Source organism: Xiphophorus couchianus, chromosome 15 (assembly GCF_001444195.1).
Source record: "Xiphophorus couchianus chromosome 15, X_couchianus-1.0, whole genome shotgun sequence".
In the NCBI taxonomy this organism is placed as follows: Eukaryota; Metazoa; Chordata; class Actinopteri; order Cyprinodontiformes; family Poeciliidae; genus Xiphophorus; species Xiphophorus couchianus.
The window spans coordinates 22,349,295-22,363,828 of NC_040242.1; the positions used below are offsets into that span (position 1 = coordinate 22,349,295).

General features: G+C 39.1%; 1 protein-coding gene and 1 long non-coding RNA gene across 2 annotated transcripts in view; one reads left to right on the forward strand and one right to left on the reverse strand.

The window, feature by feature from the left end:
* Window positions 1-23: 23 nt before the first annotated feature.
* Window positions 24-4,297, forward strand: LOC114158265 (uncharacterized). The gene is made up of 2 exons (XR_003598376.1): window positions 24-62; window positions 3,394-4,297. It is a non-coding gene; the product is annotated as an uncharacterized LOC114158265 (long non-coding RNA).
* lama4 (laminin, alpha 4) overlaps window positions 1,080-14,534 on the reverse strand; it is a 53,940-nt gene continuing 40,485 nt past the window's right edge. The window contains exons 23-40 of the mRNA XM_028039616.1: window positions 13,865-14,027; window positions 13,639-13,772; window positions 12,963-13,134; window positions 11,417-11,548; window positions 11,192-11,334; window positions 10,959-11,088; window positions 9,222-9,359; window positions 8,790-8,923; window positions 7,773-7,937; window positions 7,478-7,628; window positions 6,405-6,598; window positions 6,101-6,290; window positions 5,856-6,011; window positions 4,581-4,740; window positions 3,187-3,314; window positions 3,012-3,105; window positions 1,712-1,831; window positions 1,080-1,639 (exon numbers count right to left, since the gene is read on the reverse strand). Coding sequence (XP_027895417.1) covers window positions 1,494-1,639; window positions 1,712-1,831; window positions 3,012-3,105; window positions 3,187-3,314; window positions 4,581-4,740; window positions 5,856-6,011; window positions 6,101-6,290; window positions 6,405-6,598; window positions 7,478-7,628; window positions 7,773-7,937; window positions 8,790-8,923; window positions 9,222-9,359; window positions 10,959-11,088; window positions 11,192-11,334; window positions 11,417-11,548; window positions 12,963-13,134; window positions 13,639-13,772; window positions 13,865-14,027 — 2,650 coding nt within the window. The 3' untranslated portion in view covers window positions 1,080-1,493. The remainder of the gene's footprint in view (window positions 1,640-1,711; window positions 1,832-3,011; window positions 3,106-3,186; window positions 3,315-4,580; window positions 4,741-5,855; window positions 6,012-6,100; window positions 6,291-6,404; window positions 6,599-7,477; window positions 7,629-7,772; window positions 7,938-8,789; window positions 8,924-9,221; window positions 9,360-10,958; window positions 11,089-11,191; window positions 11,335-11,416; window positions 11,549-12,962; window positions 13,135-13,638; window positions 13,773-13,864; window positions 14,028-14,534) is intronic.

The following is a 14,534-nucleotide window of genomic DNA, read 5'->3' on the forward strand; positions in this document are numbered from 1 at the left end:
CCGGTGTTGATGACGTAATTGCCATAGTAACAACATGGGCGGTGCAGCCGTACGTAGAAAACGTAAGTCTGTAAGCCGATATCCCGTTATGTGAAATGGTGGAAGTTATTTTTGTTATTCATTTATAATGTACATAAATTGGAATCTTAAGGTTACAGGCGTTTCATAGCAATGGTTCACAAAATGTACTTTCTAAACTATTAGCTTTTTCACAGCCCGAGTTACGTATTACACAAATCAAGTGGTAGACAGACAGACAAATTATTTCTGTCTTTTAAAAAGAAGTTTAGACAATTTCTCCATCTCTGAAATCTGTCAAAATTGGAAATAAACTGGACAATTTATTGCTGGCCAGTAATTATTTATAACAGTCACTCTTTTTCGTAAAAAACACACACACAAAAAACAACTCACATCTCTATATACGTAGAGGGCGCTGTTTCTGGTTCCCCAGCCTGTCCTTAGAACCTTGTTTATCACAGAAATGCGTTCATTGGTAGAATCTATCACAATTGAAATGCAGCCTTGTCATTCTTTCAACCATCTTTTTCTTTAGAAGAAGACGATCCACTGCCTTAGATCCACTTTCTAAGGCAGTGGATCATCTGCCTTAGAAATTTGTTGTTCGCTCCAAGCTGAGCTATTTTATTCTTTTCCCTATCAGGTGCTGCTCTATCCCTCGTACCCTTCTTTCGTCTTCTTCTCTTGCCTCTAATTTGTTGTCCAGAGTACATGACCTGGTTGTCCCTCAGATAAGCTCACTTCACATTTTTTATTGCCCTCATAAATCATAGTAGATCACACTAGCAACTTGTTCAGCTGTTCTTCTGTCATAAATATCTCCTCATGTCCATTCATCTCCATCCCTTCCTCCTGGTCTGGACTTTCCTCTTCACCTCTCTTGTGGGCTGGTTGCTGCTTTGGATAGTTGATCCCAGGAAGTGATCCGTCTGCAGAGTGTTTGTTCCTCCCTATGTCCATATCATTATACTTGTAAATGAACAAATTTGAGCAGTACTTTAATAGAAAATAACCAACCATCTCCTAATTATGTAAATAAGCTAAAAAAATAGATAAGCTTTTAATTGAATGTAAAAGAAAGTTTATTATCAGATATAAACAGTACAGACAAAATCAAGATTTTAGGTAGACCATGTTAATAAAAATGTGCCTAGAAAGAGACATTGTGGACACTAAACCTTGCAATGATGCAATGTTTATGTGTTTTCTGCACTGGTGAGTGTGAATAAAGGAAGTCTACATTCTAAATAAATTCCACAGGATATATTTTATCTTAAAATGTTTTTACTCGTCAGATTTTAAACTTTGACATGGAGGCTTTGGTCATTTTCTTGGTGGAAAACAAAAACGGTGACTTAGACCAAGAAGCAAGCAGTGCCGCGAATGAACACAATCTTAGTGGGTATTATTAAATAAAAGAAATTCTAAAATGAGTTTGGTCAGTGCTGTGATGGGGCTACTGATAAATAGCATTATGCTCCAGGACAGCTTCCCACACTGACGGCTCCAATCACCAAAACCGTCTTGCTGAAGCTTGCTGGGCTGTTGTTGATGGTCAGGTTCTTCATGCAGCCCATGTAGGGCTTCCTGGTGGCAACGCTGTCTGGGAGGAAGTCATCTGAGAAGAACAGGAAGTCGGTTAGGAAATGTGTGACTTTGCTCCAAGGAGCTGTTGCCAGTGCTTTCTCACCTGGAGCTCCACCGATAAATATCGGCTTCCTGGTGTCTGTGGAGCGGCGGTTCACGGGGCCCACAACGTGTTTAATCTCAGAGTCCACATCCAGCTGGACAACGTTGGCATCCCGGATCACTGTGGGCACAATGATCATTGGACTACATTTATATAGAGGTTGATTTATACAGAAAACACTTTAGGAAAAGAAAAACTATTCAGTACAGAAAGTAGGAGAAACACAGAGTTCCACTGGAATGGAGCAAATGGAACAACAACCTGACAGATTCAGTTTTAAAATGATCTTCTCATTTCAATTTCAGTTCAGTTTATTTATATAGCGCTTATTAACACATGTCAGCTCAAGGTACTTTACAAAGAGGAAAAAAAGTTTCAGTCCAGTTATACAAACATTCCAACTGATCTTAGTTTCTCAAACAATGCATCTTATTATTTCTTTAATATTAATGTTTAGGAGTGACCCAGCCAGAGTCTGGATTCTGTCTGAGAATGTGTAGGGAGTGCTAAAATTAGGGCGATGGTGAAAGTTTACTATGCTTCTAAAAAACATTTTTCTACTGATTATTGAGAAGGTTGTAAATATTATCTGACACTGCATTATTTAATCAAATGTGAAACACAAAATGCCAAGTATATATAATTTTGGGTTTAACTGTAAAAGAACAATGACGAGTAAAAATCTGAAAAGTGTGGCATGTTCAGCCCTCTTGAGTATTTTGCCATTTTTACAAGTTGTAAATGTTGTTATTGAGTTCTGTCAGATATGATGGAAACTGTCTGTAAGCACAAAGCTTTAACTTTTACCACAAAGTCTCAATTGAAAAGAAGATATTTTGCTCGTGTTTAAGGTAAAATAATCTGCCAGTGAAACTACTACTTTTTCATCAACATTAAGGAATTACTGACTTAAAATAAACTTGCTGAAAACATCTTGCTGAAAAGTTATAAGTTAGTATTGACTTATTTTAATCGTACTAAGATATTTGTACTAGAAATTAGGCAAAATATTTGGTAATATTTGGTGCTTTTTGCAGTGTATGCAGTTGGTAAAACTGTATTTAGTTAAGGGGAACTGGAGTAAACAGCATTGAATACAATTGCACATTTTGTTTCCTAAAAAGATAAAATATGAAACCATGCATGATTCTTTTTCCACCTCATTGGACAGTTAGTCAACAAAATACTTTTGAAGTTTATGCTTGCATAGTAATAATTTGTGAAATTGCAAAGGGCCGTGAATAGTACCGTTACCCAGATCATCCATTTTAACCGTGCTGCCCTATTGTGTGATTCTGACCTGTTATTCTGTGCCAGGAGCCGTCACACACACCGTGTCTCGGTGACACCTTCGTAGAGAACTTATGTTTCCCGTCATGAACAACAACAACCACCTGGGAGGAGAAAAAGGAAATAGTTTGACTGACTGGTCAGAAAGAGTCTGTCCTATTCTCGTTATGCCTGCTAAGACTCACCGCTCCTTGATGGATGTACATTATGAAATAACCCCCTGCCGTGCGCACATGCAGTAGCACCGCTGAGGCCACACGAGGGCGCACCTCCATTGTTAACTCGAACCTCAGTCCCAGCTCAAAGGATTCATCTGAAGGAAGGAAGAATCACAGAAACATGTAACAGATGTTTTGGATATCTGTTCCTAATCTTATCTTTTCACCACACAGGCCCATAACTCTGGATGTTCAGCATGTTTTATATCGGTCAGGCGGAGATGGAGATGTGATCAAAGCAACGTTTTCCCTGTCAGCAGTCCCCACCTCCCTCTTCTACTGAAACAAGTTGCCTGCAGCTGCTAAAGAGATGAGGTCATTTTACCTAGCTACATATTTTTCCATTGCACACCGGTCTGTGAGACACAGGGGAACTTATGACCTGATGAACTAGCAACATAACAGATGGTCAGCTGAAATAATGTTCTGCATATTAGAAAATATCAGGTGGTTAAAATGTGGAGGATAAATGAACAAAATCAGCATCTAGGTAGCATCTAAATAGATCTATAACATCATATTAGGCTGTGTTTAAAGCTGCAAGGAAACTTTTATAGTTTTTTAGTTTTTTATATACGTATATATATTTGTTAAAACTGTCACTATGTTGACTGTCACTGTCAGATAAATTGTGAAAATAAATCAAGTTCCATTGCCTCAAGCACCTCTGTGGTCCTACTGCCATCTGCAGAAATACACAGCTCAGTCAGAAACAACCAATCAGAGCTAGGTGGAGGGTCTTAGCGCTGTCAAGCATCCTCATGTACGCGCTGCTCAAGATTGCCAGTTTGCTACAGCTGTGCAAACTATAGTTGTATAGCTGAGCATTCACAGGAAACTAGCTGTTGGAAACCAGCTGTAGCATAGCAGAGAGCAAGGTGGAGGGTGTGAGCAGCATGTACACAAGAGTGATTGACAGTGATAAGACCCTATTCCTGGCTCTGATTGGTTGTTTCTGACCAAGTGGTGTATTTCTGGAGAAAGCAGTAGATCCACAGAGAGAAGTCAGAGAAGCTTGAGTGTTTTTACACTCATACTATCAAGACAGTGATGGTTTTTACAAATATGTAAAAAAAAAAAAAAAAAACAATATATTTTTAAGCGGCTTTAACTATAGCACTCGGATAGGCTGACGGGAGGAGAGTGCAAGTAGTGGGCGGAGTTTTAGCAAAGGTTGGACTTGCTAGGTCGGGCTTGGATTGGATTGGTAACTGAAGTTCCATTGGGTACCAATCAAGGTTTATCTGATTTAACTTCAGACAGTGAGACAAAAAAAGTTGTATGTGACATTCTATTTTCTCTTTGTAAAATTCTGGTTTCAACTGTATACATAGGGAAACTGCATTTGTGAAACTACATACCCAAAACCACATATCCTCCCTCCTCTGAGAAGTACGTTCCATCCTCAGAGAGTCCTTCAAAGCATGGACCGACCCCGAAACTCTCAGCCACAGAGGACAGCCTTCGTCCATCAAGCTGAAGGTTCTTCAAACAGCCAGTGAAGCTGTAAGCTGAGTTTCTCTGCAGGAAATACAAACACACTGGACCTTTATTTCCAAAACAGAGACACAAGCTACTAAAAAGTTCATGTTAAGCACACAACAAGAAAGGAATCTTCCAGTAAGTTTTCTCTCTTTCCTCCAGTTCCAGAAGATGTTCTGCCAATACTGATGTCCATTTCCCGGGCAGGAAAGTGGAGAGGACAGAAGGAGCAACGTATTAAGTTTTTCTTTTACTATTCATCGTCTCAATGTGGCTGCACAGAAACTGATCATTACTTGATTCTGTTTAGCAAATAGCTCAAAGTGATATTCCTAACTATTTGCTAATGTTAACTTAGGTGTATAACTATAGTTACTTTACAGTGGAAAATTATCCATAATTTCTGAATATTTTCACAGTTTTTGATATTTTAACTGCAAAAATTGATTTGTTTTAAAAGGATTTTATTCAAATAACTAGAGGTAGTGAATAGAAATAGGACAAGGATAATACATGATCAACTAACAAAATAAATCTGAAAAGTGTGGCATGCATTTGTATTTCTCCCCCCTGAGAATGTACTTTGTAGAACCACCTTTCTGATGCATTTCAGCTGCAAGTCTTGTGAAGTTCTACACATATAGTAATAAATATGCAAATTCTTCATAAAATAGCTCAACCTCTGTTCGATTGGCTGGAGATTATCTCAACAGCAACTTTCAAGCCTTGCGACAGATTTCAGTTGGGTTCAGGTATGGACTTTTGACTGGATGTTTCAGTAAGTCCAACTTATTTGTGAAAAATATTCAAAATAAAATGCTATTTGCGGAGCTGAAATATGTAGGTCCAATTTTACTTGACATGTTATAGGCTGACATTTGCAAAACAGCCAATTCAGAGGCGTCATTTATTTTCCTTTGTGCTGACTGGCTGTGTCCCCAACAGTGGGGATAAGACTGTAGATGTTAGCTTCTGCATTAGCGGTAAGATGTTTTGCACTGTGCTTATTAATGCACATTGAGTGATATTTGACATTTGAACAGTTAAAATAGGAAATTAAAAGCAATTTTGAGAGGGGTCCTCAAGTGTTAGCTACTTTCAGGCAGTTCTGGTCCCCAATTCCACTGAATACCAGCGTACACTGTAACTCGTACCTGAATATTCCTTTGTGCTTTTCCAGGAGGAACTCCTCCAACAAAGAGGGAGTCGCTGACACGCCAGGCGACGTTGTTTGCCTGAGCTACGTCCTCAAACTCTGTCAGCCTGTCAATAGTTAGTCGCCCCTTGCTCCCATCACGAACACAAACAATCTGAAGCAAAAAAAAAACAAGTTATCAGTTTGAAACACAAGAGAACATATGCCGCCAACATACAAGAAAAACTCGCACTGTGAACTTACACTGTGCCATGCGCCGTCATCATAGTTCTCTTCACTCCTAATTTGAACTTTCTGGTCTCCCACACTGAAACTAAACACGAGTTTTCCATCGGCCACAAACAGAGCCATAAAGTTGTCCTCTTGGACATCTGATGCATAAAAGATGAGGCCAAAAGGTAACTCCATCTTCAGGGACAGAGACAAGTGGCACCTGGAAGACGAAACATGGATCCCATTATGGATGTAGAAACAAAAGCATGCATGTACACAGCAAGCTTTGAGCAGACACCTGGCTTACTACGAGCAGGTTGTGGGCCTGACAAACCTTTCAGACAGAGAGTCAGGGATTCCCTCGTAGTGCTGCCTGCTGTTGGCAACGCCACCATAGTGGAAGGCTTGGCGTGTTGATCTAGGTCTGGGGGAGAGGTGGCAAGACTGGCTCTGATGACTGTTTGGCTCTGATGACTCCAGATTAGAGCTGGGGAGTTCTGGAAGATGACTGGACTTATCTCTGGCAACCTGTGAAAAGCATTGTTGGGTAAGAATTGATCCTTCTAGGGTTCACTATGGGCAGGAATAGATTCCCAATGATCTCAAGTAGATATGTCCGCAGATGAAGCAAGGATAAAGGCAACACCTGATTGAACGAACAAAATCAAGTGTAACACAATTGGACGAGCATGGCATTTTGGAAGGACCATGTCTGATTGGATGAAATTAATGTCTTTCGTTGGACTATTTTCTTTGTTTAAAACATTGCTACCTGACATCTCTGACAACAGGCTTTCATTTATTTATTTGGTTTCACGAGCTTGCTGTTGTAACCTGGGGTATCGGAAGACTTGTTAGTAGGGATGCACGATATTATCTGCATGGTATCAGTACCAGCCAATATTAGAACAGCTGGTACTGATATGACAAATCATATTACATTCCAAAATATGAGCATCAATGTAGATCACACTGTTTTAATAACTGATAGTAGTGATTTTTTAGAGATGTCTATGAAGAGGGAAGGCTAAAGGTTGATGCTTTGGTACAAAATCAGTTTTGGTTACTGAAGTAATGTTAAATTGACATAATTAGTTAAAACAAATAATGAAGAAATAAAACTAAAATTATAATTCAAAACATAATGTTACTTAAACAGGCCCTGACACAAAGGATTGAACCTATGATTTCTTATTTTCTTGTTCAACTTTTTGATCCAGTCACCAGAGATGACATATTTCTGCCAGATTCTGTAAGATTTCTGCTGGAACTAACCAATCATATTTTGCGCTGTAGAAATTAGCTTTTTTGAGTCTGCAGAGAACCTGCTCTCATTGGTCTAGGCAGCTGACTGAGCAGAAGATGCGGAGCAGACATGACCTAACCGACCCGCTGTGTTTGTGTTACCTTTTGAGACAGGCTCTGTTTGGCTTTAGAAGACCCCCTGTGGTGAGACATCAGTGCAGCGGGAGGTCGCTGTATTGGACAGTTCTCCAGGGAAACATTCATCTTCTCGGTGTACTTCTGGAAGTCCTCACCCTCAATGTCTCGGTCTTGTCTACAGACACAGAGTGACAGGAAAAGAATACAAATTGCATTAGATTACAGCAAAAACTCTTCATTCTCATGGTCCTTGGTATCGAACAGAAGGAGGCCTGTGGAGCCTGATGGAAGGTGTGTTCACAGCGTGGTGGAGACTTACCTGCTGATGTACGCATGGCTGATGCAACCAGTGAAGTTCTTTAAGCTGCTGCTTGGAGAGCCTCCATAGTAAAAGGTCTTTATGGGAGAATCAGAGGAGGACTTTGCAGTTGGTGGTGATCGCTTTAACTCCTTTTTGTCTTTGTCGTCCACTAGCAGTAAATTCCTGAGGTGAAGCAGAATGAGGTAGTTAGAAACTTTTGCTTCAATGCTGCAGTATTTAACTTTAATTTTTTACATAGTGTTGAAATTGTCACTATGGTGTGACAGTTTAATATGAGACAAATCTGTGAAAAAAGGGAGCTCCTCTGCCTTATCCCAGTGCTAACTAGAAACAACCAATCAGAGTCAGGAGGTGGGTTTAACGCTGTCAATCACCCTCTGCCCATCCCCCCCTCTTACTCCACCTCATGCTCTCTGCTACCCTGTAAGTAGCATAGCCTCTTGTGAATGCTCAGGCTAATTATAGTGGCCACATATAACACTGGATAAACAGTTTTCCTGTAGCGGTAAGTTGTTTCTCCACCATTAACACATTTTAGCAGTGAGTACATGAGGTTGATTGACAGTTCAAAGACTCTCTTTCTGGCTCTGACTGGCTGTTTGTTAAACTAAATTTAACAAACAGCCAGTATGAGAAATTGAAACAAACAGTATGAGAAATTGAAAAATGAGGAAAAAACATAAACAAGAAAATGTAATTATAGCTGCATTAAACTGAAATTAATGTTAGATATCAGAATATTAATATGCTGACAAATGTTTAGGTTTTCATATTCTTTCATTGTTTTCAGAGAATCTCCTCCAGCACTTCCTGAAAATCTCAAAGACCTTCTTGAAAAGTAATCACAATAGAAAAACACCAAAAAGCTTAAAGATATGTTTGATTTATGTTTTCAACACGAGGCAGCTTTCCTCTAGCTGTTCTGTTTGGGTTCGTTATGGTAACCCAGTGGTCTTTCTTTAATCCCAGCCATCCTTCCCCTAATAAATAAAAACATCATTTGAAACCTCCTACCTCTGCTTGTTCACTGAAGCCAGTAAGAAGTGTGTCCTTCCATCGTTGTATTGCTTCTTCTGTGATTTGACCTTTGACCCTCTGTGGTTCAGTGTGACCGCTCCGTTCTCCAGGGCGATGCTAAACTCATCAGACTGAGGAGGAATGTCTTCCAGTTAGTCAGGCAGCAGAACTTGTTTCTTTAATACTCATCAGATGTGATGCATTAAAAAAAATCATTCAACAACATTTGAACAACTTTATAATATTTTGCAGTGTTTTTCTACCATGGACGACCTGTTCCCAGGATTACACGGGTTATAAAACTCAAATTGATCATTACTTTGGAAGGAAATGTCACTTTCAAAGAATTTTAAGGATGTGAGAAAATGAGACAAAAATGTGACATGGAAATGTAGAAATTTGTGGAATGTGTGTGTAAGGTGTTCTTACCCCTTGAGCGTGGTAGAACAGCAGTCCACTAGGCTGCAGCGTTCTGAAGTTGAGCCCTCCTTCGAAGTTGTCAAAGGGTGAAATTTTTGCGGTGGATCCCAGGTAGCTGTGGCCACTGAACGAAGCTTCACGGGACATCTGGCACAGAAACACACACTGCAGTTTCAGAAACCCTTCATTTCTTAGAACATGTAGAGGCTATTTAGAAATCGCTTATGTGACTCTGACCGCGCCTCCCCCACTCAGCTCCTCCAATTAGCAAACACCTGGTGGAACTGCTCTTATGAGCTACTTCTCAATCCTAAGAATGATTGTTAACGGCATCATAAAGACGAATTGTTGAGATGACATGCTAAAGGGAGAGTGTTAGAAAGAGTAGCAGCCTCTTAACGAGACAGAAGGCAATTTCAAGTCAAAAAGTCAAATTTCTTTTAAGTTGTTTTCAATATGTACAGCTTTTTCATTGCAGCTGAAGGTAACACAAGCTGCATTTCCATTGACGTTATAATTTCTAAACTAGATTTCCAAAAATAAATTAGCTTAATGGAAACACACCAATTTGGAAAAAACTCTCGGTTTTAAATAAAACTTTTTGGTTGGCAGGATAAGGCGTTCTTTTTTGGCCGTATCGAAGTTAGTGTATTTTGCAAAACTGCAATTGAAACTTTTCATGTGTGAGTCATGTGATCAACAACAGGATGTTACTACTGGTGGAAAAGACAAAGAAGACAACAGGAAGTGGTGGTAGAAGGTTGGCACAGCAAGTTTTTTAATGCCTTATTGTATGTACAAACTTATTCATATGTGATTTTAATCGTGTTTCTTATTTAATGGAAACACCACAATTGCAAATCCTTTTTTTTAATTAGCAGAATACTGGAAAAGCTTTATGCATTTTTGTAATAGAAACAGCTGCAGTTACTTTATTGTACCATAAAATGGCACTTTGTGCTTGGAAAATACATAATACTGCCCCTTTAACATCAGGGCCAGTAAAAGTGGTGCCAATGTTTTTGTGATAAATTACCTTGTTTTAATGTCAGATCATTTTTTGTCTCTGAATAAATGTACTTGAATAAGAAGTTGAGTTTTTTGTCTGAATTTTCTGTGTGTGAATAAACTACTTAAAAAAAATGGATTTATTTTAGGGCTAATTTTACATCGATATCCATCAGGGATGCCAAAAAAGTAAACAATAGCTTCTAAAAGAACCCACTTGCACACCCACAGACAATGCAACAAAACATGTCAAGAAACCTCACGTTCTAGTTTTTGTTTTTTTCACACTTTTATTCACTGTTTAATAATCTTTAAATTTGTTTATCAAAAATGCTGCCTCATGCCTTCTGATTTTAATTGGCAATTGGCTTTTTTTTTTCTTGGGGGAAACGTGGCCATTTTGAACTTGCTTTGCTAGCTTGAGGAGCAAAGTAGCTTGATAAATTTGACTGGCAGCCAATCAGAAAGATGAGCATGGCCTTTTAACTTATGTTGTGTAATATTGATTGAAAAACAGACTATATTTTATTATACAAAATACACTCAAAAATGCATTAGATTATTTTTTTTGTTATTTTTATTTTTTCTCAACTTCGCTCCAGCTTTCTGAGACCCTCATACGGCCCACTTTGAAAAACACTGTCTTAGTCCCTGGCTTAAATGTGCTTCGGATTACTGCCAGAGATAAGCACTCTGTCCATCGAGGGTAGGAGTGTGAGTTGGTAAATGGGCTCTTACAACCAACTCCTCAGGGCAGCCGCTGCTGATCCCAACAGTACCAGGCTCCTCCAGCAGGTTAAAGTCTTTTTTCTGGAACAGGAATCCTTTGACACAACCCTTCAGGCCAACCACAGAAGACAGCTCCGGCCTGTGTGGATACATCTTGTCAAATCATTTCCTTTGTGAAACTACAGATGTTCAACTTCTTATCGACAGTGTTTCTTTGGTTGCAGGTCTACTTAGCGACTCACCTGGATTTGAGGACGCTGGAGGGAGCTCCACCGATGTAGATATCTGAGAAAGGCAGGGGGGTTTGGGGATTCTCGACAGTTTTAACAAGGGCCTTGTCCACCAGTAGAATAACTTTCTTTAACATATGGTAGATCACTGACACCTGTTAAACAAAGACAGTTGTAACAATATTTTTGGATCACAGGAACATTATTAAAAAAAGAAAAAATAAGAGGATGATCTACCTCATGGTATTTTGCATCGTTTATTTGATACTTAGGTGAGTTATTCTCCAGAAGTTTAGGTCCATTACTGAAGCTAAAGTCATATGTTAGGCGCAGGAAGCCATTCTTCATCTCTAAAAGGAAAAAATTTTTCTGGAAAGAAAGAACATTTTTCAGGACTCATATTTTAAATCATGTTTAAATCATGTTAATTGAAATTAACTTTTCCAAAAAGAGGCAACATGGATGCTTACAAGTTTGTCTTTCATTAATAAGCCAAGCAGCAGGTCTTCAATATGACACTAGACTGACCTTAACAATCTTTTATTATTGGTCTAAGATTACCAAACCAAATGGAGTCTATCACTAAGAAACACAATAAATAAAACAGCTTATTTAGGTGCAAATCATCTTTCCATCCATCCATCGCTTATAGCCACTTGTCCATGCAGGGTCGAAGTGGGGTCAGGGGTTGTGAGGTAAACCCTGGACCAATAGATACCAGTCAGTACATCTCAAATAATCCTCAATCCTCAAAACAATCCTCAAATTATCATGTTCTTATTTGAACATGATAATTTTTTTAGGCTCAGTAAACTCTTAGAATGAAAATATTTCTGGCAATTTCTGTACAGACAACCTTAGTGCTCTGTGTTAGACCTTGAGTAAGAATTGTTTGACTATTTGTAATTTTCTGGTTTCACAAAATATCTTTTAAAAAAAGGACCCTAACAATCTTCTTCTTAGACAGAGTGTCTTTAGTCAGAAGCTTCTTCAAGTCTGCTGTAATACAGACTGCTACATGAACCACCAAGATGTCCATGGTGTACCACAGAACCAACATCCTCCCAACCTCAGAAAAACAGCCTTTTGGTCAAACTTAGATATTCTCTCATCTTGTTCTATGGTGGTACTGATTGAAAAATGATAATTTCTTCTGTCTTTTAACCTCAGATTCTAAACAGACATGCAAGACAAGTTAATGTTTGAATTTCAGAGACAGAGACATTAGAACTGGTGATAAAGTTCAGTCTTGAATCAGCTCAGTTCTGTAGGAATTTTCCCTATAGGTATTTTTTTTCACATTTGTTTGTTTTCTTAAAGGAGAAAAATAAATGTGTAGAGATGTAGTGCAGTTTTATAGCACAACCAAAACACTATGTTAACTTCAGTTGTTATAAAAATGCTTTATACATCCAATATGATTTATAAGAAATTTACTTCCTAATTTAACACCTTGAAATGTGTTTGTCTCTTTAAAACCTCCTGCTCTTTCTGAAACTCCTCCTTCAGGAAGTCATTACAACATGGCTCCTTTATTAACCCTTTAACAACGTTTTTACCAGCACTGCACTCAGAAATGGACCGCTGGAGACAGACCCCAGCCCAGCGTAAACCCTACATGGATTAGCGGTATAGACAATGAATGGATGGATTAATTGCTGCAATGTGAAGTAAAAGCTTAAAAGTTGCTGCATTGAAGTTGGAAACTCCATCTGGGTCAAGTAGAGATAACAGCTCAGAAGATGGGCAGAACCGAAGCAAGCGGCCTCCGTTTCAGACGTACCCCGTTGACCATGAGGAAAATGGTGCAGTTGTTTGTGATCGTTCGTACAGAAATATCAAATCTTATGACTTGACCAAACTTGGCTCTCCTCTCAATGTTACTGACGAGTCCGTAGCCCGTTCCATCAAACAGATAGCTGGCAATGCGACTCTGGGAGAAGGCCAACTTGTACCTGACAACAGAGGAGAACGTGGGATCAGAACCTGAACATGATTTTACACCATATGAGTGTTTTTATATTCTGTACCCCTGGAAGCAAAAATACAACAAAAATACGACGTGGGGAAAATTGCCATATTCATATGATTTTAAAATGCTTTTAAAATGCATGAAGTTATTCTATCTACTACTTTTCATCTATGAAAGCAATCTCTGTGTCACTGACTCCTAAATCTGTCCCTGCAGGAAGAGCTAAAGCCCTAAAAACTTGCAGCTGTATTTGCAGAGAAAAGTAGTTCTATATTGAGCTGAATGCAAATGCACAATTAATTTTAGATGTTTATATGTCAAACATTTTGAAATTCATGCATCCTCCTCCTTCCATTTCACAGGTCTACACTGCTTTGTGTTGGACTATCACTTAAAATCCACATGAAACAACTTGAATCAATGGCTGCAACATAAGAAGTGTACTGTAAGGAGTGTGAATCCTCCCTGGAGGAGCTGTAATGAGTACCTGGGGCAGGGAGGAGAATCAGCTATATTTAAAAAGTGAGTCTCTTTGAAGTTGTACAGACTGATGACGTCGTTGTTGATTGAAGCCAACTCGATGCAGCCCACAAACGGGGCCAGGCTCAGAGGAGGAGGTAGCTAGTTTAGAGACAAAAAAACAACAACAAAAAACAATTGTCAACATTCAGGAAAGGCTGGGATTACAGGAGGATTGGGATTAAACTCACTACCTTGATGTCTGGTGGGACACCTCCGATGAAGAACACCAGATTCTTGGGGTCGATGTCGAACAGTGAGTCTGCGATGGGAGCTTCGCCTTTCTGGATGAATTTCTGCTCATCTGTGGAGCCCTGACTGGGAATAGTCAGGAAGACTTTACCATGCCTCCCCAACCTGCAAGAAGAAAATCATGAATAACAATACATCTGATATTCATAATTCATAGAATTAGTCTGACCATGTTAGGTTTTACTGTAAACCATTTTTGCTACAAACTACCACAAGTTTTGCATGACTTAAACATGTGTAGTCCTTTAGTGCCAATTCCCCAATTACAGCTGCAGTATGTAACTTTTATGAAAGATATGTTTTTGCAGATTTATTAAAACTGTCACTATGTTGTGACTGTATGAGACAGAGAAAAGATAAAAAGGATGAAAAGATAAATCTCCTCCTCCTTTTTGTGCTACTATTGTTGTCTGAAGAAATACATCGCTTCAAAAGCAACCAATCAGAGCCAGGAGGGTCTTAGTGCTGTCAATCAACCTCAGGTACCTACTACTCATTGTGCTAATGACGGACCAACTCAGTTATGGGAAACCCATTTATCTGCCATCATCAGTGGCTATGCTAACTAGCCTGAGCATTCACAACACACTCTCTTATCAACACAGCAGAGAG